The 15,359-nt window shown below is 36.3% G+C and overlaps 4 protein-coding genes and 1 non-coding gene across 6 annotated transcripts; 3 read left to right on the top strand and 2 right to left on the bottom strand.

Moving 5' to 3' along the window:
* Positions 1-70: 70 nt before the first annotated feature.
* On the bottom strand, positions 71-2,625 carry LOC113761909 (EKC/KEOPS complex subunit Tprkb). Of its 2 annotated transcripts, XM_027305090.1 has the most exons (7): positions 2,462-2,601; positions 1,389-1,445; positions 1,170-1,236; positions 951-1,073; positions 786-869; positions 579-665; positions 71-467 (listed from the first exon to the last, which is right to left on the bottom strand). In XM_027305090.1, exons 3-7 carry the CDS (start codon positions 1,218-1,220, stop codon positions 381-383), a joined length of 432 nt encoding a protein of 143 aa, XP_027160891.1. In that variant the 5' UTR covers positions 1,221-1,236; positions 1,389-1,445; positions 2,462-2,601; the 3' UTR covers positions 71-380. The 2 variants fall into 2 exon arrangements, with proteins under 2 accessions (XP_027160891.1, XP_027160890.1); XM_027305089.1 differs by lacking the exon at positions 1,389-1,445 and having other exon boundaries at positions 2,462-2,625.
* Positions 2,626-2,691: 66 nt separating this feature from the next.
* TRNAR-CCU lies at positions 2,692-2,764 on the bottom strand. Its single transcript has one exon. It is a non-coding gene; the product is annotated as a tRNA-Arg (tRNA).
* Positions 2,765-4,484: 1,720 nt separating this feature from the next.
* Positions 4,485-8,005, top strand: LOC113759094 (probable LRR receptor-like serine/threonine-protein kinase At1g67720). Its single transcript, XM_027301698.1, has 10 exons — positions 4,485-4,599; positions 4,771-5,317; positions 5,683-6,146; positions 6,268-6,403; positions 6,498-6,572; positions 6,702-6,770; positions 6,881-6,952; positions 7,044-7,115; positions 7,380-7,550; positions 7,933-8,005. Exons 1-10 carry the CDS (start codon positions 4,485-4,487, stop codon positions 8,003-8,005), a joined length of 1,794 nt encoding a protein of 597 aa, XP_027157499.1.
* A 2,446-nt stretch (positions 8,006-10,451) lies between these two features.
* On the top strand, positions 10,452-13,694 carry LOC113761621 (protein disulfide-isomerase SCO2). The gene is made up of 3 exons (XM_027304690.1): positions 10,452-11,274; positions 11,687-11,813; positions 13,348-13,694. Exons 1-3 carry the CDS (start codon positions 10,831-10,833, stop codon positions 13,416-13,418), a joined length of 642 nt encoding a protein of 213 aa, XP_027160491.1. The 5' UTR covers positions 10,452-10,830; the 3' UTR covers positions 13,419-13,694.
* Positions 13,695-13,780: 86 nt separating this feature from the next.
* On the top strand, positions 13,781-14,886 carry LOC113761622 (calmodulin-like protein 1). Its single transcript, XM_027304691.1, has one exon. The coding sequence runs from the start codon at positions 13,934-13,936 to the stop codon at positions 14,495-14,497; it is 564 nt and encodes a 187-aa protein (XP_027160492.1). The 5' UTR covers positions 13,781-13,933; the 3' UTR covers positions 14,498-14,886.
* Positions 14,887-15,359: the final 473 nt, after the last annotated feature.

Raw genomic sequence — 15,359 nt, 5'->3', positions numbered from 1 at the left:
CCCCTCCCCCCTCTCACTTTCTTGAGATCAAATGTTGAGCAGGTAGCAGTCAAAAATATCGAGTAGAGACTAGACATCGCAATCAAAAGCCAATGTATCGCCATTTACACTTTATAGTACCCCGTTTTCACAACCAAACAAAGCAGCATAAGTAGACATGATATGGGGCGGTTTTGGATCTTCAGCGACAAACTCGTCCGAGAATTCGCTACACAGGCCAAGTTACACCAATCAGGAACTGAATCAGAAATTGGGTCTTAATATTGTAAAAAGTTGTACGAGTGATGGTTAAGGAAAGTCAGAAGTCCTCTGAAGTGTGGCGACAAGGAGCGAAAAAGTAAAGAGGAGAAGTCCTTTGAAGTTGGCAGCAAATTCCTGCTTCACAATGCGTCTCGGGCAGCGATCCTGCAAGTTATGGCATCTGCAAGCGAAGATATCTCCAACTCCAAGCTTGATATTTTGTAGTGCTGAGCAAGGCATATCAAGCCAAAGATGTAGTACAAAGTCAGATGATATAAAATGCTTCAACAAGCCATTCAACTGGTAAATCAATTAGAAAATAAAGAAAAAGCAAAAACCTTCTGTATTTGGGATTGATTTGCTTTTCCTTCCAAATCATCTAAATCGATCTCTCTTCCTTCTATCAGTTTCTCTATGGCTGTCATCTGGTAGACAACATGAGAGTTCACGTTTATTTTACGAGCACCACCCCCCGAAGAGTAAAAACATACCAAAAGGTCATGCAATGCAGCCTTTTCCAATCGCTCATAACACACACCACTTACCTCATCAGCAGAAGCACTGAACCGAGCCACAAGGATGTAGGTTGAACTTTCAGAGATGCCACATCTCTTTAAGGATTCTGAGATCTGGTCAGAGTAGAATGTCGTCAACCAGAAAAGAAGGAACAAAATACAGGGAAGGATCGGTTAAACTAAAAACCTTCTTACATGCTTAGAACCTGAATAATTATAGACAAGCTCAGAATGCAGGGTCCGTGTTGTTAATGACTGCCTTGATTTAGCTACAAGCGTCTTGTGTGCAGCAGCCAGAACAGGGAAAACATCTGGGATCTGTTTCATAGTCGAATAAGAAAAAATTATTACCACTTCAAAATAGAGAAGAAAATAGGAAGGGACTAATTAATAAGGTAGGTAGCAGATGCTGACAAGTAATGCATTCAGCAATGCTACTTCTGGTTCCAAAGTTCCACCTTGCATTGAATCCAGGAGTTCCCTGTAAAACAAATAAAGCATGTTAATGCACTTATATCCTCAATGACTATATGTTATTTTGAATTTTTCATGATGGAAAGTAATATTTAGAAGTTTATTTGGCTGTTGATGAAAGAAGATAACCAGGACTGCACAAGTTAGAAGTACACACACCCGCACACACAAACGCACACTAGCACAGGGCAGGATAGCTGCTAGCCTGGGATTCCACTGCCAATGTGAATATTCAAATCAAATACCTCCTCAGTAAATTTCACCATGCGTTAAGTATCTAAGTAACTAGATTCGTCAAATACACAACCAGGACATGAGGACAATATTCTAGAAATAGCAATATCGACAACAGTGAAATAACTGATAAATGGGAAACATAACAAGGAAACATAACAGGACTTGAGGACCATATTCTAGAAATAACTGACATTGCTCTTCATCTGAATAAGGCTAATCTTTTTCTTTCCCGCAACATGTGGAATACTTTGACAATCAGATAATGCACCTTTAACTTCCTCGTCTCACCCCATGGCAGCTATAGCCCATAATTGCACAATGAAACCTTTTATAAGCGTTCCAGTTTCTAGACAGCGGAACTCCCTTAACAAAATTTAGCTCGTGGTACACCGTAAAATACAATGCACACGCACCAAAGAAATAACTAGAGCAGCACAATTGATAAAAAGCAATTCCAGGAAAACAGAAAGATCAATAAGACCTTTACCAGGGAGATGTAGAACCACTTTAGGGTCGATAGTGCATTTTATAAAATCATTTTACTTCGTTCAGAAGCAATTTGTTTTCCAATTAAACTTTTACACGGCATTGCCAATTACCCGGAAAATGTAAACATAATACTTCTTCATCTAGATTCAGTCCAAGTCTCTCTCTCTCTCTCTTAAATAAACGTCCTCGAATTTTCACAGTATACATGCATTTGACTCTTCACACTATGATCATAAACCTATTATAGATAACGAATTTTGTGTGGTAAATTAGCTTCTAACCTAGTTGGCCTTCAACAATGATAGCTGCACAGAATTTGAAATTGCCATAACTTTCATATCCAAAGGCTAGTTCTATTCACTTTTAATTGTTGAAAAGAAACAACTTTTAGTAGTATTTTTTTCTTCCCAAACAAAAGGAAAAAGTAAAAGGAGAGACTCAGGAAATCTCCCAGAAATAAATTCAATTCATTCCCTAAAAGGGAGAAGCAGAGAAATAGTAATTACTTGGAGTTGGTGACGTCGACGAAGAGGGCAAGACAGAGGGTGGATCCATTAACCTCGAACACCTTCATCGTTGGCTAAAATAAAGAGCAGAATTGTTGGTTTCTTAAAGGAGAAAAGGTTAGGTTTAAGTTTTCTGGGATTTGGCAGAAAGGACTCTTAGGGCTTTAGAGTTTAGCCTTTGGCTTGGAAGGAAGACAACAAAAAGGGTTAAGACGAAAAGTAAACAGACGCGCGCCAGGTAGGGGTCGAACCTACGACTTTCTGCTTAGGAAACAGACGCTCTATCCACTGAGCTACAGGCGCTTGTTGGATATGGATGGAACTTCTTTCTTTAATTATTAGTTTGTCAAATTCCCAAATGGTTTCTGCCCTAAATGGTTTTATTTTATCACCTTGGTTCAGTTAAAAAGTTCTCTCGACATGCTATTGGGTTGAGTCATAGCGTTGACTAACATGAAATGTTCTCTCGACCAGTTTAATTGGCTTATTGAGTTGAATTGAGGTAGGGCTCGGCTAATTTTATTTATTTTTTGTCAACTCAGGGAGTATTCCAGCTTTGTCAGACTAATTTCTCTGGACCTGGAGTACCCCGCCCCCAAGAGCGCTCAGGCGATATGTGAAGTCAGACTCGAACCGTGCCCTACGAGGAATACCCCCGAGGATTCACCGGCTGAGCTGACCCCGAGGGGCAGGGCTTGGCTAATTTGATACTCCTATTTTCAACTTTTGTGCATAACTTTCTGCATGAATTTGAGAAATTAGGTAATGCTCCAATGGAATTCATATTTGATATTAGTTACTTTAGGAATCAATTTGGAAATCACATTCACTTGTACGTTGGAAATATGCTAAGAAATAATAAGGAGGGTACCATCCCTATTGTAATTTAAGGATATGTTACTCACTCCTTGGGGTCCAAGTGTCGAGCAATCTCGTCGTGAAAAGTATCATGAGTACTCCATTATTATCAGAAATAACACACAAAATAATACAAAGAGTTCATTTCAAAGAATATATATTCTTCATTTTTCAAAAGACGGTGAATTTAATTTCATATTGATGAATTTCATCAAGCAATTGACGAAGTCAACTTACGTAACATGAAAATTAATAATGGTAAAGCATGTAACCAATGTTTATGTGAACAATTATTATTTATTTGTTTATTTTTACCTTCCTATCCTTCGTACAAAAGACCATTAGACATAGGATTTGAATTCTGAATTTGATATGAGAGAGAACTCTAAGAGCCCTCTTCTAACTACCGGATCAACTCCAAAGTTAGCAAACACTTAAATTTTGCTTAATGTGTATTCAAGTCATTTAACTCCAAAAGAAAAATAAAAAATTGTTCATATATCTAATTAAAAATCAAACAATTCTAGTGATATTATCATAATTTGTTTGTCTTGAAAAAAAGAAAAAAACAAAATAAGTAATTAGAAGTACCGATATTGTATATACCATTCAAAATATTTGGTACTTTTGTAAAATTATTGCACATTTGGTCAAATCTTTATTTTTTTAATGTTAATTTTTAATAATTCTTTAATTAATTGTTCTTAAAACTTTTATTTTAAATTGAAAGAGACTGAATGCATTCTCATTTGTTAAAAATTCTCTGAAGATTTTATATGAATTTATGGATACAATTTGTGAACCTTTTTTTTTGCTTTTAAAATAATGGATTTTAGAACAATTAATTAAAGAAGATGAAATATTGAATAAAAAAGAAAAAAGAAAAAATGTAAATATTAAATTTGTTAAAAAATTTCACAAATAAAATTTAATATATAAGATATTTTATAGTTTATAATATTATAATCACTACGTAAGTGGTATATTAAAATCATAAGAAACAAATACTACTATTACAGAAAGCCGATCCGTCTATTTTCATGCAGAGCCATTGATACTCCATGTCCATTTTCGGACCCTTTCCAGCATTTCCTTCCGACTTTGGAATTCATTCTCTGGGAGTTCTGTTCCCGGAGATTCCAATCCGATCCACCAGTGCTCCACAATGTCCATCTCCGTCTTCCTCCTTTGGCTTGTTAGCGTCCCTCTCTTAGTCCAGGGAAATGCCATCATTAGATCAGTGGCTGGAAGACACGCACAACCCAAACCTCAGGTTAAAGGTAAAGGAGGACATTGTCCCCATTCATAATTCTTTCCCTATTATTGGGTCTCCGTTTTTAATTTTTTTTCGGTTACCCTTTAATTTTGCAGCTTAAAGGTTTTGACATTGTAGATAAGACAAAGTTTGCTTGTGAATTATGCAGTTAATCGACCTCTATTTTCTAATGCAGATTACTTTGTAAACTGTGGGTCAAATGAAGATGTGGATAGTTGGGAGCTTAAATACCTCGCGGACGATGCCTTCATATCACCTCAAGGCACAAAAACAGCAACCATAAATCAAACCGATGTATTGCCTATATTATCTACATTAAGGTATATTCCAGACAAGACAACCAAGAAGAAATGTTACAAGTTTCAAGCGTTAAAAGGAGGAAAGTATCTGGTGAAATCAATATTCTATTATGGAAATTTTGATGGAGGGACTAATCCACCAGTCTTTGATCTGATCATTGAGGGCACTAAATGGAGCACTGTGAATACCACGCAGGATTATCTAAACGGGCTTGCTTCGTTCTATGAGATCATTGTCATGGCTCGTGATGAAAAATTGAGTGTCTGTCTTGCATGGAACGATCACACAGTGTCAAGTCCGTTTATCTCAGCTCTTCAAGTCCACTCTTTGAATGATTTGATGTATGATGGTACTAATTTCGATAAGTATGCACTGATGACTGTTGCTCGACATAGCTTTGCAGCTCATGGGGAAACAATTGGGTAAGTAATTAAGAAGCTTTGGCATAAGTCGATTGGTTTCTTGCAGCTAAGTTTCGTTTTTTGATATATGATGTTGGTATATATGTGGATATTTCTGCCTTCGAAATGGTACACACAAGTTTTTCAGGTCTATAAATGAATGAAACTTCAGCTGTAACATAGCACAAACTGCATTTTTTGATGACAAAAATAGAAGATATCGTGAGCCAATTGAAAATGCAAAGGGTGAGAAGGTTGTGTTGACCAAATGTCCTTTGCGCTATCATTCTATGCTCATATGAGTTCTTTTCTTTTCTTCCACCTTGATATCTGATATTGAATGTTTTCTACACTTCTGATTATGAATATTGAACATTTCGAACTAGTTTTCCAGATGATAAATTTGGGCGGTACTGGTATCCATTTATCGACAATAATCCTGTTGTATCAAGTCACTCCAACGTGACTCCTTCAGTATTTTTCAACAATCCACCGGCGAAGATATTTCAAACGGCAATCACAACCGACAGAGGAAAGAGTCTCCAAGTCATGTGGCCACCATATTCAGTTCCTGCCAGCCGCTATTACATTGCACTATACCTTCAAGACTCTAGGGCCCCTAGTCCATATAGCTGGGGAGTTTTTGATATTCAAATCAATGGCGAAACTTTCTATCGCCAACTGAATGTCACCACTAGTGGTGCAATGGTATTCAGCACATTTTGGCCCCTGAACGGGACAACTACAATTACCCTGACTCCCAGGAGTGACATTCCTGTCGGGCCTCTGATCAATGCTGCCGAGGCTTTTCAGCTTTTAGCTCTTGAAGAAAAGACTGCAGCTAGAGATGGTGATTTAAAAACTTTTTTTTTTCATTTAGTTAATACTAGTAGAATAATTCCTACCAATAATACTCTTGATACTTTTACTTTTTTCCAAAACTTACTGTCAGATTCTTGGTATTGTATCAGTGATTGTAATGGATGACATCGCAAGAAGCATTCAACACCTACCCCTGGACTGGGAAGGTGATCCTTGCGTGCCTAGAGGAAATGCTTGGACAGGAGTCACCTGCAGGCACAGACTAACTACTCACATTGTCTCGTTGTAAGTACATCCAATATTAGGCCGAGCAAAAGCTCCAACTTTTTATATTAACCCATGTTAATTCTTTTGCTGCACATTCTTTGTATGAATGAAGAAACCTGACTGGTCTTGGAGTATTAACCGGAACACTACCAAAGAGTTTATCCAATTTATCTGCTCTTCATCATCTGTAAGTGCTGTCAATCTTCCACTCTATCACGCTCTCGGCTTCTTGTATTTTTCTCGATTTTTGTTTGATGCAACACACAGTCTCTTCATCTACTTGTGACCTTTCAATCATACGACTGCTCATCTGCAGTTGGCTTGGGGGTAACTCACTCACAGGTTCAATACCTGATTTGAGCCCATTGATGGCCCTGGAAACTTTGTAAGCTCCTGTACCTTTTTTTTTTTTTTTGAGTTCAGATTTTTGAATGACCAGTTAATTAGTTACAGGAATAACTCGACTTATTTTATTTCTCTTCCTGGCAAGAAAAGGCACTTGGAAAACAACCAATTTGAGGGTCCTATCCCTGAATCACTTGGACATCTCCCAAAGCTGAGAGAAGTGTATGTATCCTGTACTAGCATCAAGGAAACTAAGCTTATGAATTTTGCTAAAATTTTGATTATCTGTTCAATGATTCCTTTTAATAAATAGATTCCTCCAGAACAACAAGTTCACTGGCGACATCCCTGCATCACTGAAAAACAGGCGCGACATATTGCTGAAGTGAGTGATGTAGACTTCCAATTGCTTCTCTTGAAGCATTTCAGTATATTAATTGAATATTTCAAGTTACTGAACATATTGATCATTCCAATGCAAAAGGATATCTTATACTTTAATGTTTTGATCAGAAACACCATTGGGATCATCTGCACTGACCCATAGTTCCCTACTATATAATATATATATATTCTCTGATTTTTCTGCCTTAGGTTCTGAACTCGTGGAATTCATTTGTCAAAGATACCAAATTTTCAACTGACATAGCTTAGAGAACTTATGGACCATGAATGAGACGATACACAAAGATCAGAAGATGGAGATGATGGGTGCATACGATGAAGAAGATGCCAGAAGAATTTATAAAGAGTGCTGGATCCTGCAAATATGCAGAATTATAGGACAGCATGGGGATCTAATACTGCCTGCGGGAAAGAGGTTGATTTGCATTGTTTTTTTTCAAGTACTCTCGTAGAAGGCTTTTGCTTTCCGTAATTAGTAAATATTTACATGAGGTTGTGATACCGTAATTAAAAGATTGAAGAGATTAAACTCGGATAGGCTTTTGCTTTCTCCTTGTACATCGTCATTGTGTAATTTTGGTGGTGTGAATGAGCAACGACATGCGCATCAGAATGGCCTAGCAAGAAAGGAGAGTGGCTCGCCAGGCAAATGCATCTTTTGCCAAGGGATTGAGAGTGGCTTGGGCAGGGAAGCAAGTAGCACGTACTATTAACATATCTAGACCAAAAAGAATCCAAATATAGCTAATTAATCCATATGATATCGATAGCTCTTCTATTTTTTTTTTTTGAAAAAGGATATTGCTCTTCCATTCAGTTTCAGCTTATGCGACTTTTCCTGAGCTTTTATATGGTTGTCTGAGGTTGTGAATTAGCTATGATAAAAAAAAAAAAGCTTAATCCCAAAAGAAGTTTCACCGAACAGTTTGAATCGTAGTAGAAGCATTCATCCTTTCCTGCATGATGAAATTGTCAACTATTTATCGGCAACTCGTGATTAATCTCTTATTAATTAGGCAAGAACGCAAAAAACTTTCTGTGGAAAGACAAAGGAACAAGAGTATATATCCAGTTCTTGGCGTTCCTATGTGAAACTTTTCCTGTTACGATTTTGCTCGTAACTTGTGATATCTCGAACCTCTATGGTATCTCCAATAGGGACTAAGGGTAGGGACGATTGGGTCGTATCCGGTTTTTATACGCGTCAAAATTTATGATGCACACTACTAGCATTACACTGTGGTACCGGATATATCATATATGTGAGATATTTTTATTTTATTCATGTATATCAATTTCTTTTCATGAATACAATAATGTAATCTATAAATGTGATTGTACACCAAGTAACATACCCTATCCTCTCTAATAGTTATAGCTGCATCTAGACTATAGAACAATAGAATATGTAGTACAGATATGGGGCGAATACAGTTAGAAATTTCGTACAATTGCACAATTGTTGTATTTTTTAATTACTAGTGATAGTTCCCGTACTTTGCATGGGATTATGTTAACCTAAATATAACATCTCTTTGATATAAAGTTTTTTTTTTGTGAAATTTGATTATTTACCTAATAATAGAATATTTTACATTTTTAGTTTATTTAATCAATTGTTATTACAAAAACTATCTAAATACCAACTCTTTGATCTATTGATTTTTAATTTATTTTGAGCTTTCCTTTTTTTTTTGAATTTATTTTGAACTTTTTGATAAATTATGGATTCAACTTTGATAAACAATTCTTAATACAATTATATTTCATCAAAGTTGTTGTATACTCACAATATTTTTACCATTAAATCATAATATTGTTTTTTTAATATTGAGTAAAAGATGTTGTTAAACAGGAAATTCATGTCAAATGTGAGCCTAGTAAATAGAATTCATAATTAATAGCAAAGTAAAGGCTTCAACTGTAAAATCAATTTCTAGAGGAGTATTAGAGTAAATAAATTGGCTTGTTAGATGTTATAATTCTAATTATTTAGACCACACTCACCCCTTTCTTTACCTCTTGGAAAGCTCCTTTATTGGCTAGAGTCTCGATATGCTTGTGCTTTCTTTTTTTTTTTTTTTTAAAAAATAAAAATAAAACCCATGGTTAAGTTTCTGATGAAATAAACAAATTTTAACAAATGAAAAAAATTGTATCAACTTTGAATGTTATTTTTTCCTTGTTGAGACAAACGAAATGCAACTGTACAATTAGAATGAATAAATTATTTAAGAATAAAATATGTGAACCGTGCTCATATCCAACTTCACATGAACATTTAATTATTCTACTTTATATCTTTCCAATTGAATTTTTTTTTTTGTGAATTTGAATTGAATAATGTGAGGTGCATTATTGAATTTGGATTATTTACATTTTTTGATAGTGTTATTGAGGTTAGTAAAGAATATAAATGATTTAAACTGTTTAATTATGTAAGATTAGCTATTTCGTTGTCAATTGACATTCAATTGATAGAAATAGTTGGATTCTTTTATTTTTGCTTTTCTTTTAGTATTTCTTGATTTTGATAAAAAGCGCATAATTATACATCTGTCTTGTGATACTTATCCAAATGAATATGGGCTTTTTTGTTCTTATATATATATATATTTTTTTTTTCTTTTTGTTCTAAGAGCTTCTATTTTTTTTATACTAATATTTTTTTGTAATCTTAAAATTGTGGATAATGCAATTGATCACACTCTTTCGAATAAGAAATTTTGGTGCACATAAGAATTGAGGATAGAGCATAAGGGTCACTAAATAGTTTTAATAGGGAGTTTTTATTTTAATTACCATTATTATTGATTAATCATGTGGAATGTTTCATATTTTTAATTACTACAATAATTAAAATGTAATAACCCTAATTGAAAAATGAGGATAACATGGGTACAACAAAAACGATGATAAAAAAGCACTTTGCAATTTACAATACCATACCTATCATAGTTTTAATATTAATATACTAGTAATAGATAGATAGATAGATAGATATAGTGTACACTCACATAGCCTTATGATATCAATCAATTTTGTTCATGCACACCAATTTAATACACGAGCACAGCTACTCGTGTGATTATATATACATCAAACACGAAAAAGTATAACAATCACACCACCAAGATAGTCTTTTGACAAAAAAAAAAGAAAAGAAGATAGTCTTCGTGGAGACTTGACCACCAACAGCACAGGCATTTGCGTTGGGTGGGCTGCCAATAAAATGTTAAACGTGTATCTCATTAAAATCAAAATATAGGAAGTTTACACTGCACGGGAATATATTAATTTTAGGTCATCTCCTTCATCTTCAAAAATTGCTGCTGCCGCTAATAGAAGCGTAGCTCTTATCCAACAGACGAATAGATGTAGAAAATACGCTGCACTGCTACTTGAGTAACTGACTTGACTATTTGCTTCTTTCCCACAAAGAATACAAAAAAAAAAAAAAGAAGAAAAAAGCGCCTAATTCGAAATCTGCCCATGAACTTGGCATCATCAGGGGTTACCAAGCGTGCGTAATAAATAGACACCGGCCAACCAATCGACTGTTGTTGGACTGGCACAGCTCTCCATCACTCTCTCTCAAAATCTCCATAGCTCTCTCCTCATCTGCCAACGCACAAAGGATACTATAATTATGTGATAATCTTTTCTTTTTGTTTCTCTGGGCTCATATTTTTCGAATGTTGCCAACATCAAATCGCAGTTCATTCTTCACCGTTGCAAAGCCACCCTTAAATTGCATTTCGGCCCCCCCTACACTTTCTTATCCACCGTCTTCCACCACCAATTTCCGGTTTCGGGCCATCGCCGACCACCCCGCTCCTGGCCCTTCGTTTCCGCCTTGGTGGTTGAATGTCCTTGCTGCAGCAGACGCAGCCGTCCCTGGCTTTGGACGCAGCTCCAATGGCAACACCGGCGGCGGCGCCGTTGGCGGAGTGGGAAGTGCAGCTAACAGCAACAAGAGCCCCAAGGTGAATGCCAAGGAGAAGCGTTGGTCGGGCAACCGAGATAGTTACTTAGCTGATGATGACGATGCTCTTCCTCTTCCAATGACCTATCCTGACAGCACTCCCGTTACGCCGGAAGAAATTGACCGCCGACTCCGATGCGACCCCGAAGTTCAGGTTTTTGTCTTTGTTTTAATTCTATTTTGGTTTTCTAGTGAATCTTACAAAAGGTAAGTCTTTGTGGCTTGTGTTTTGACTTTGGGATGACTCATTTAAATGATTTTCATTTTTGGCGTTTTACATCAATTGAGGCACTTTTCTGGGCTTATTAGTTGGTGGTGGAACCTTTGTTGCTAAGGTTAGCATATTATCAACCATTCAGCAATGTTCTGAATTTGGTGTCCGAAATCTTCGAGTATAACTGTGTGGGTCATAATATCTTGTGCAAAAACTATCCTAATGTGCTGAATTTTCTCTTAGAGTTTTATCTTCATGTTATGTACGCGTAAGAAATTCTGTTAGATAACCGTACGGTTATTCCTAAATGTTCTTTTGATTTGTTTCCAACTTTGATGCAATGGAGTTGTAGGATTGTAAAGAAGTTGTTTATGAATGGACTGGAAAGTGTCGAAATTGCCACGGAACTGGATATGTTAGCTACTATAACAAGAGAGGGAAGGAGACTCTTTGCAAATGCATACCCTGCATTGGAATTGGTATTGCTCTAGCACTGTATATCATTTTTTCATTGTCAGAAAGTATCCTGTCTTGTATGTACTTAGATGGTTTCTTTATTGCTATTATTATTTGATAAAATGCAAATGGAGTTTTGCATGACCCCGGAAAAACGTGCCAATACAATATCTTGTCATTTACGCAAGGGATTTTATTGGCCTTCTCCATCTTATGCTGCAAATTCATTTACGTTTCTTTTGCTTCTAGAACATTTACTGAATGAGATATCCTTTCATTTCACAATGCTAGTGGTTTTGCACTTATGCCATGATTGCAACATGGATAGCATGCTTTAGCAATCTCATTCTTTTTATTATTTCTCCCATTTCATTTCAAATCTGAAGCTCAGAGGGCAAGAATTTAAACTTTTCAACTGTGTGGAATTAATTGCTTTTAGTAAAGTGTGTGCCTTTACCACTTTACCTCCATTGCACGAAGTGCTTAGGATCAGGACATGCTATATTTCCAACTTCAGACAACCTATGCGTTTGTCCATCTGTTTTAATCAAACATTTTGTTGACTTGTTACCTTCCAAGCCTTTGGACTTCACTTTTTAGTCCCTGTTGGACCCTTGGTAAAGCCTCAAAACAGATCGTGGATCAACCTTGCCTCACCTCTTTTAAAGATTATGCAACCCGTCCTCTTCCTCCTTTCACATCTCTGTGTAGGTGTGTTTGTTTTTGTGTTTTACAGTTTTACACAGTCTCCAGATCATCCTGCTGTTGCTCAACATCTTCTTTTTGCTCTATTGTCAGCATCAGTTTATTTAGTCCCCTCTTACTTAACTTTTTTCATAGATATATTGCATTTAGTGTTTGGTCCAAAATCAGTCTTTATCAATTGGTTGTTCTAAATTTATTATCCAGCGAGGAGATAGGTTATTGTTTATTTAGTCTTCCATTTTTTGTGGCATAGCATCAGTCCAATAATTATTTGTTCTATATATGCTTCTTTCTGGTTCAGTTGTGAACTCAAACCTCCTTTATTTGTATCCATGATATCAATGATATGCATTATCCTTTGAACTTTAAACTAGGATTTTCAATTGCAAGGTTAATTTGGGGGAATCCTCTATTTCAACCAGCTTGAAGCTGCATATATCTCCAAATTCGTGCTTTTGATTTTAATTTGCCCCAATCTCTTTGACTGTTTTAATTAACCAAAAACTTCTGCTGTCTTACGAGAAGTTGCTTGAGAATATAGTCTCTCAACGTATTCTTAATGAGCTTATTACATTAAACATGTCGAAGCAGGAAGTTAGTGATGTGCTTCAGAGCCAATTGTAACCTTTCAAGTCCAAGTAAATGTGCATTCTTGTTAAGTTTTTTTTGGTGGATGCTTGAAATGTTGTCGTCTAGAAACAGAATGTCAAACAACTCTTTCTGGTTGTGGAGTAGCCTACTTTAGCTAATTCTATCCCTAACAAACCTACTGAGTTTAGGCTATCAGTTGTAGGCGGGTGATCTTTTATGTTTTGGTCCTCAAACACAAGCCTAACTCCTTGATAACTGCAGGATATGTACGAAAGATAACTGCACGCAAGGACATTGATGTGATGGAGGACTTGGACAATGGAGCCCTCTGACACGGCGCATCAATATAGTCTAGACCCATATTACATTGCTCATTATTTGAAGGAGTTCAATTCCTCATTACTTCAGGATTCTTAGAAAGTTTTATGTATTCCAAGCTTTTGATAGTCATTTGGCGTTGTGTAGATATTCAAATGAGAGATTCGATGGCCCATAGATAAGGATGCCTTGTCCAGAAAAGTGCTCTTTTTGGGATTCTTTTTTCCAGCGTCAGAAGAAATCAAGAATTTATTCTTTCCCTATTAACATAAAATTACCATCTGTATTCCTCTCTTCATGTCCATTTACTTGAGAATCCGGCCGTCATGGGCAAGTTGGTGAGGAATAAAGTTATTCTGCCTTATCTCCTCCGTACTTAAGGTGCATAAGGTATATATGCCTTTTTGCTTGGTGATATCAAATTCGTATAACTGTTTCGTTATAATATTTGATGTGAAGACTCGAGACCTCATAGTGCTTGGAATTTGAGAAGCCCGGTGTTGTGGTCGCTCCTAACAGCAGCTGAAATATGCCAAAAGTTAGTTTTCTGGATTTCCAGTATGGCCTCTCGAAAAGAAATTTTTTACGGAAGCCATCTCGTCTGTTTTCCAAAGATGGGCAAAATTCTAGTAAGTTACCCGCTTATCAGCAAAGCTTAGAGGAGACGAAGCAGGTTTTCGACAAATATGACGCAAACAAAGATGGGAAGATTTCACCTGAGGAGTACAAGGCCATATTGAAAGCCCTGGGAAAGGGAAATCCGATTACAGTAGAAGTGAAAAAGATATTCGAGGTGGCAGATTTGGATGGTGATGGATTCATTGATTTCAAAGAGTTCGTGGAAGTGCAGAAGAAAGAAGGCGGGTTAAAGACGGCGGACTTACAGAACGCTTTTCGGACATTCGACATGGATGGCGATGGAAAGATAACTGTGGAGGAAGTTTTCGAGTTGTTGCAGAAACTTGGAGAGAGGTGCAGCATGAAGGATTGTAGAAGAATGGTCCGAGCTGTTGATGCCAATGGGGACGGTGTGATTGACATGGATGAATTCATGACCATGATGACTCGCACCCTCAAACTTACTAGTTACTAGACGAACAGGGAGCTGCCTGGATGTATTGTCTGTACATCTTCCTGTCTGGAAATTCCCCAGTCAGTGTATGTGCAATCCAAACATATGTATCTATGTTTTATCTGAAACTCGTTTTCTCAATGTTTCTCCTCCTTCACCATTATTCAGAACAAACACAAGTTTGGTCGCAGGACCGCAATAAAAGGTTCGACTCCAGCTAGTTCCTGTGGTTGTTCTAATCCTGCTTCTGCTCAAATTTGGGTGGGGAAAAGATATATGCTGTCTCTGGCAATTTAGACAATTGCGTGACATAATAATACCAACTGCGAAAAAATGTCATGTACTTTGAAATATCGTGCATGAAGTTGGAGCATTATGGCGAGTAAAATATGTTGATTAATTAGCGTTGAGTAGTTGTGTAAACAAATTTCAATCATGAAGGTCTTTTGTTATAGCTTTCTCATCAAATCATGTACTACTCTTAGTAAATTCATTAGATACTACTCCATAATTAATTCACGTAATTGATTGACAGAGTCTAGTATCAAAAAGAAAGAAATAGGAGTAGTTATGAGAGAAGTTCGCTCTTTTACCATGAGAAACCGTAATAGTGCTCCATCCTTGTAGTAACAAGCTAGTACTCATATGGCTTTGAAATACTAAGTAACATCCCTCTCGTAGACAAAAAAAAAAAAGGGAAAATATATATACTAATGGATACGATGATTTTAACGTGTAATTAATTAATTATAATAAAACATCTTTTTAAAATTTGTTTTAGTATAAAACTTTGAAACCAAAACTTGGATAAACTGGATAATGATGTGACACAATCTGAACTATTGAGTTTTTGAAAATCGGATTTATCCAAGTGTGATTCATA

Source organism: Coffea eugenioides, chromosome 2 (assembly GCF_003713205.1).
Source record: "Coffea eugenioides isolate CCC68of chromosome 2, Ceug_1.0, whole genome shotgun sequence".
Classification (NCBI taxonomy): Eukaryota; Viridiplantae; Streptophyta; class Magnoliopsida; order Gentianales; family Rubiaceae; genus Coffea; species Coffea eugenioides.
Note: the sequence above shows the minus strand (reverse complement) of the source record. Positions and strands in the feature narration are given on the sequence as shown.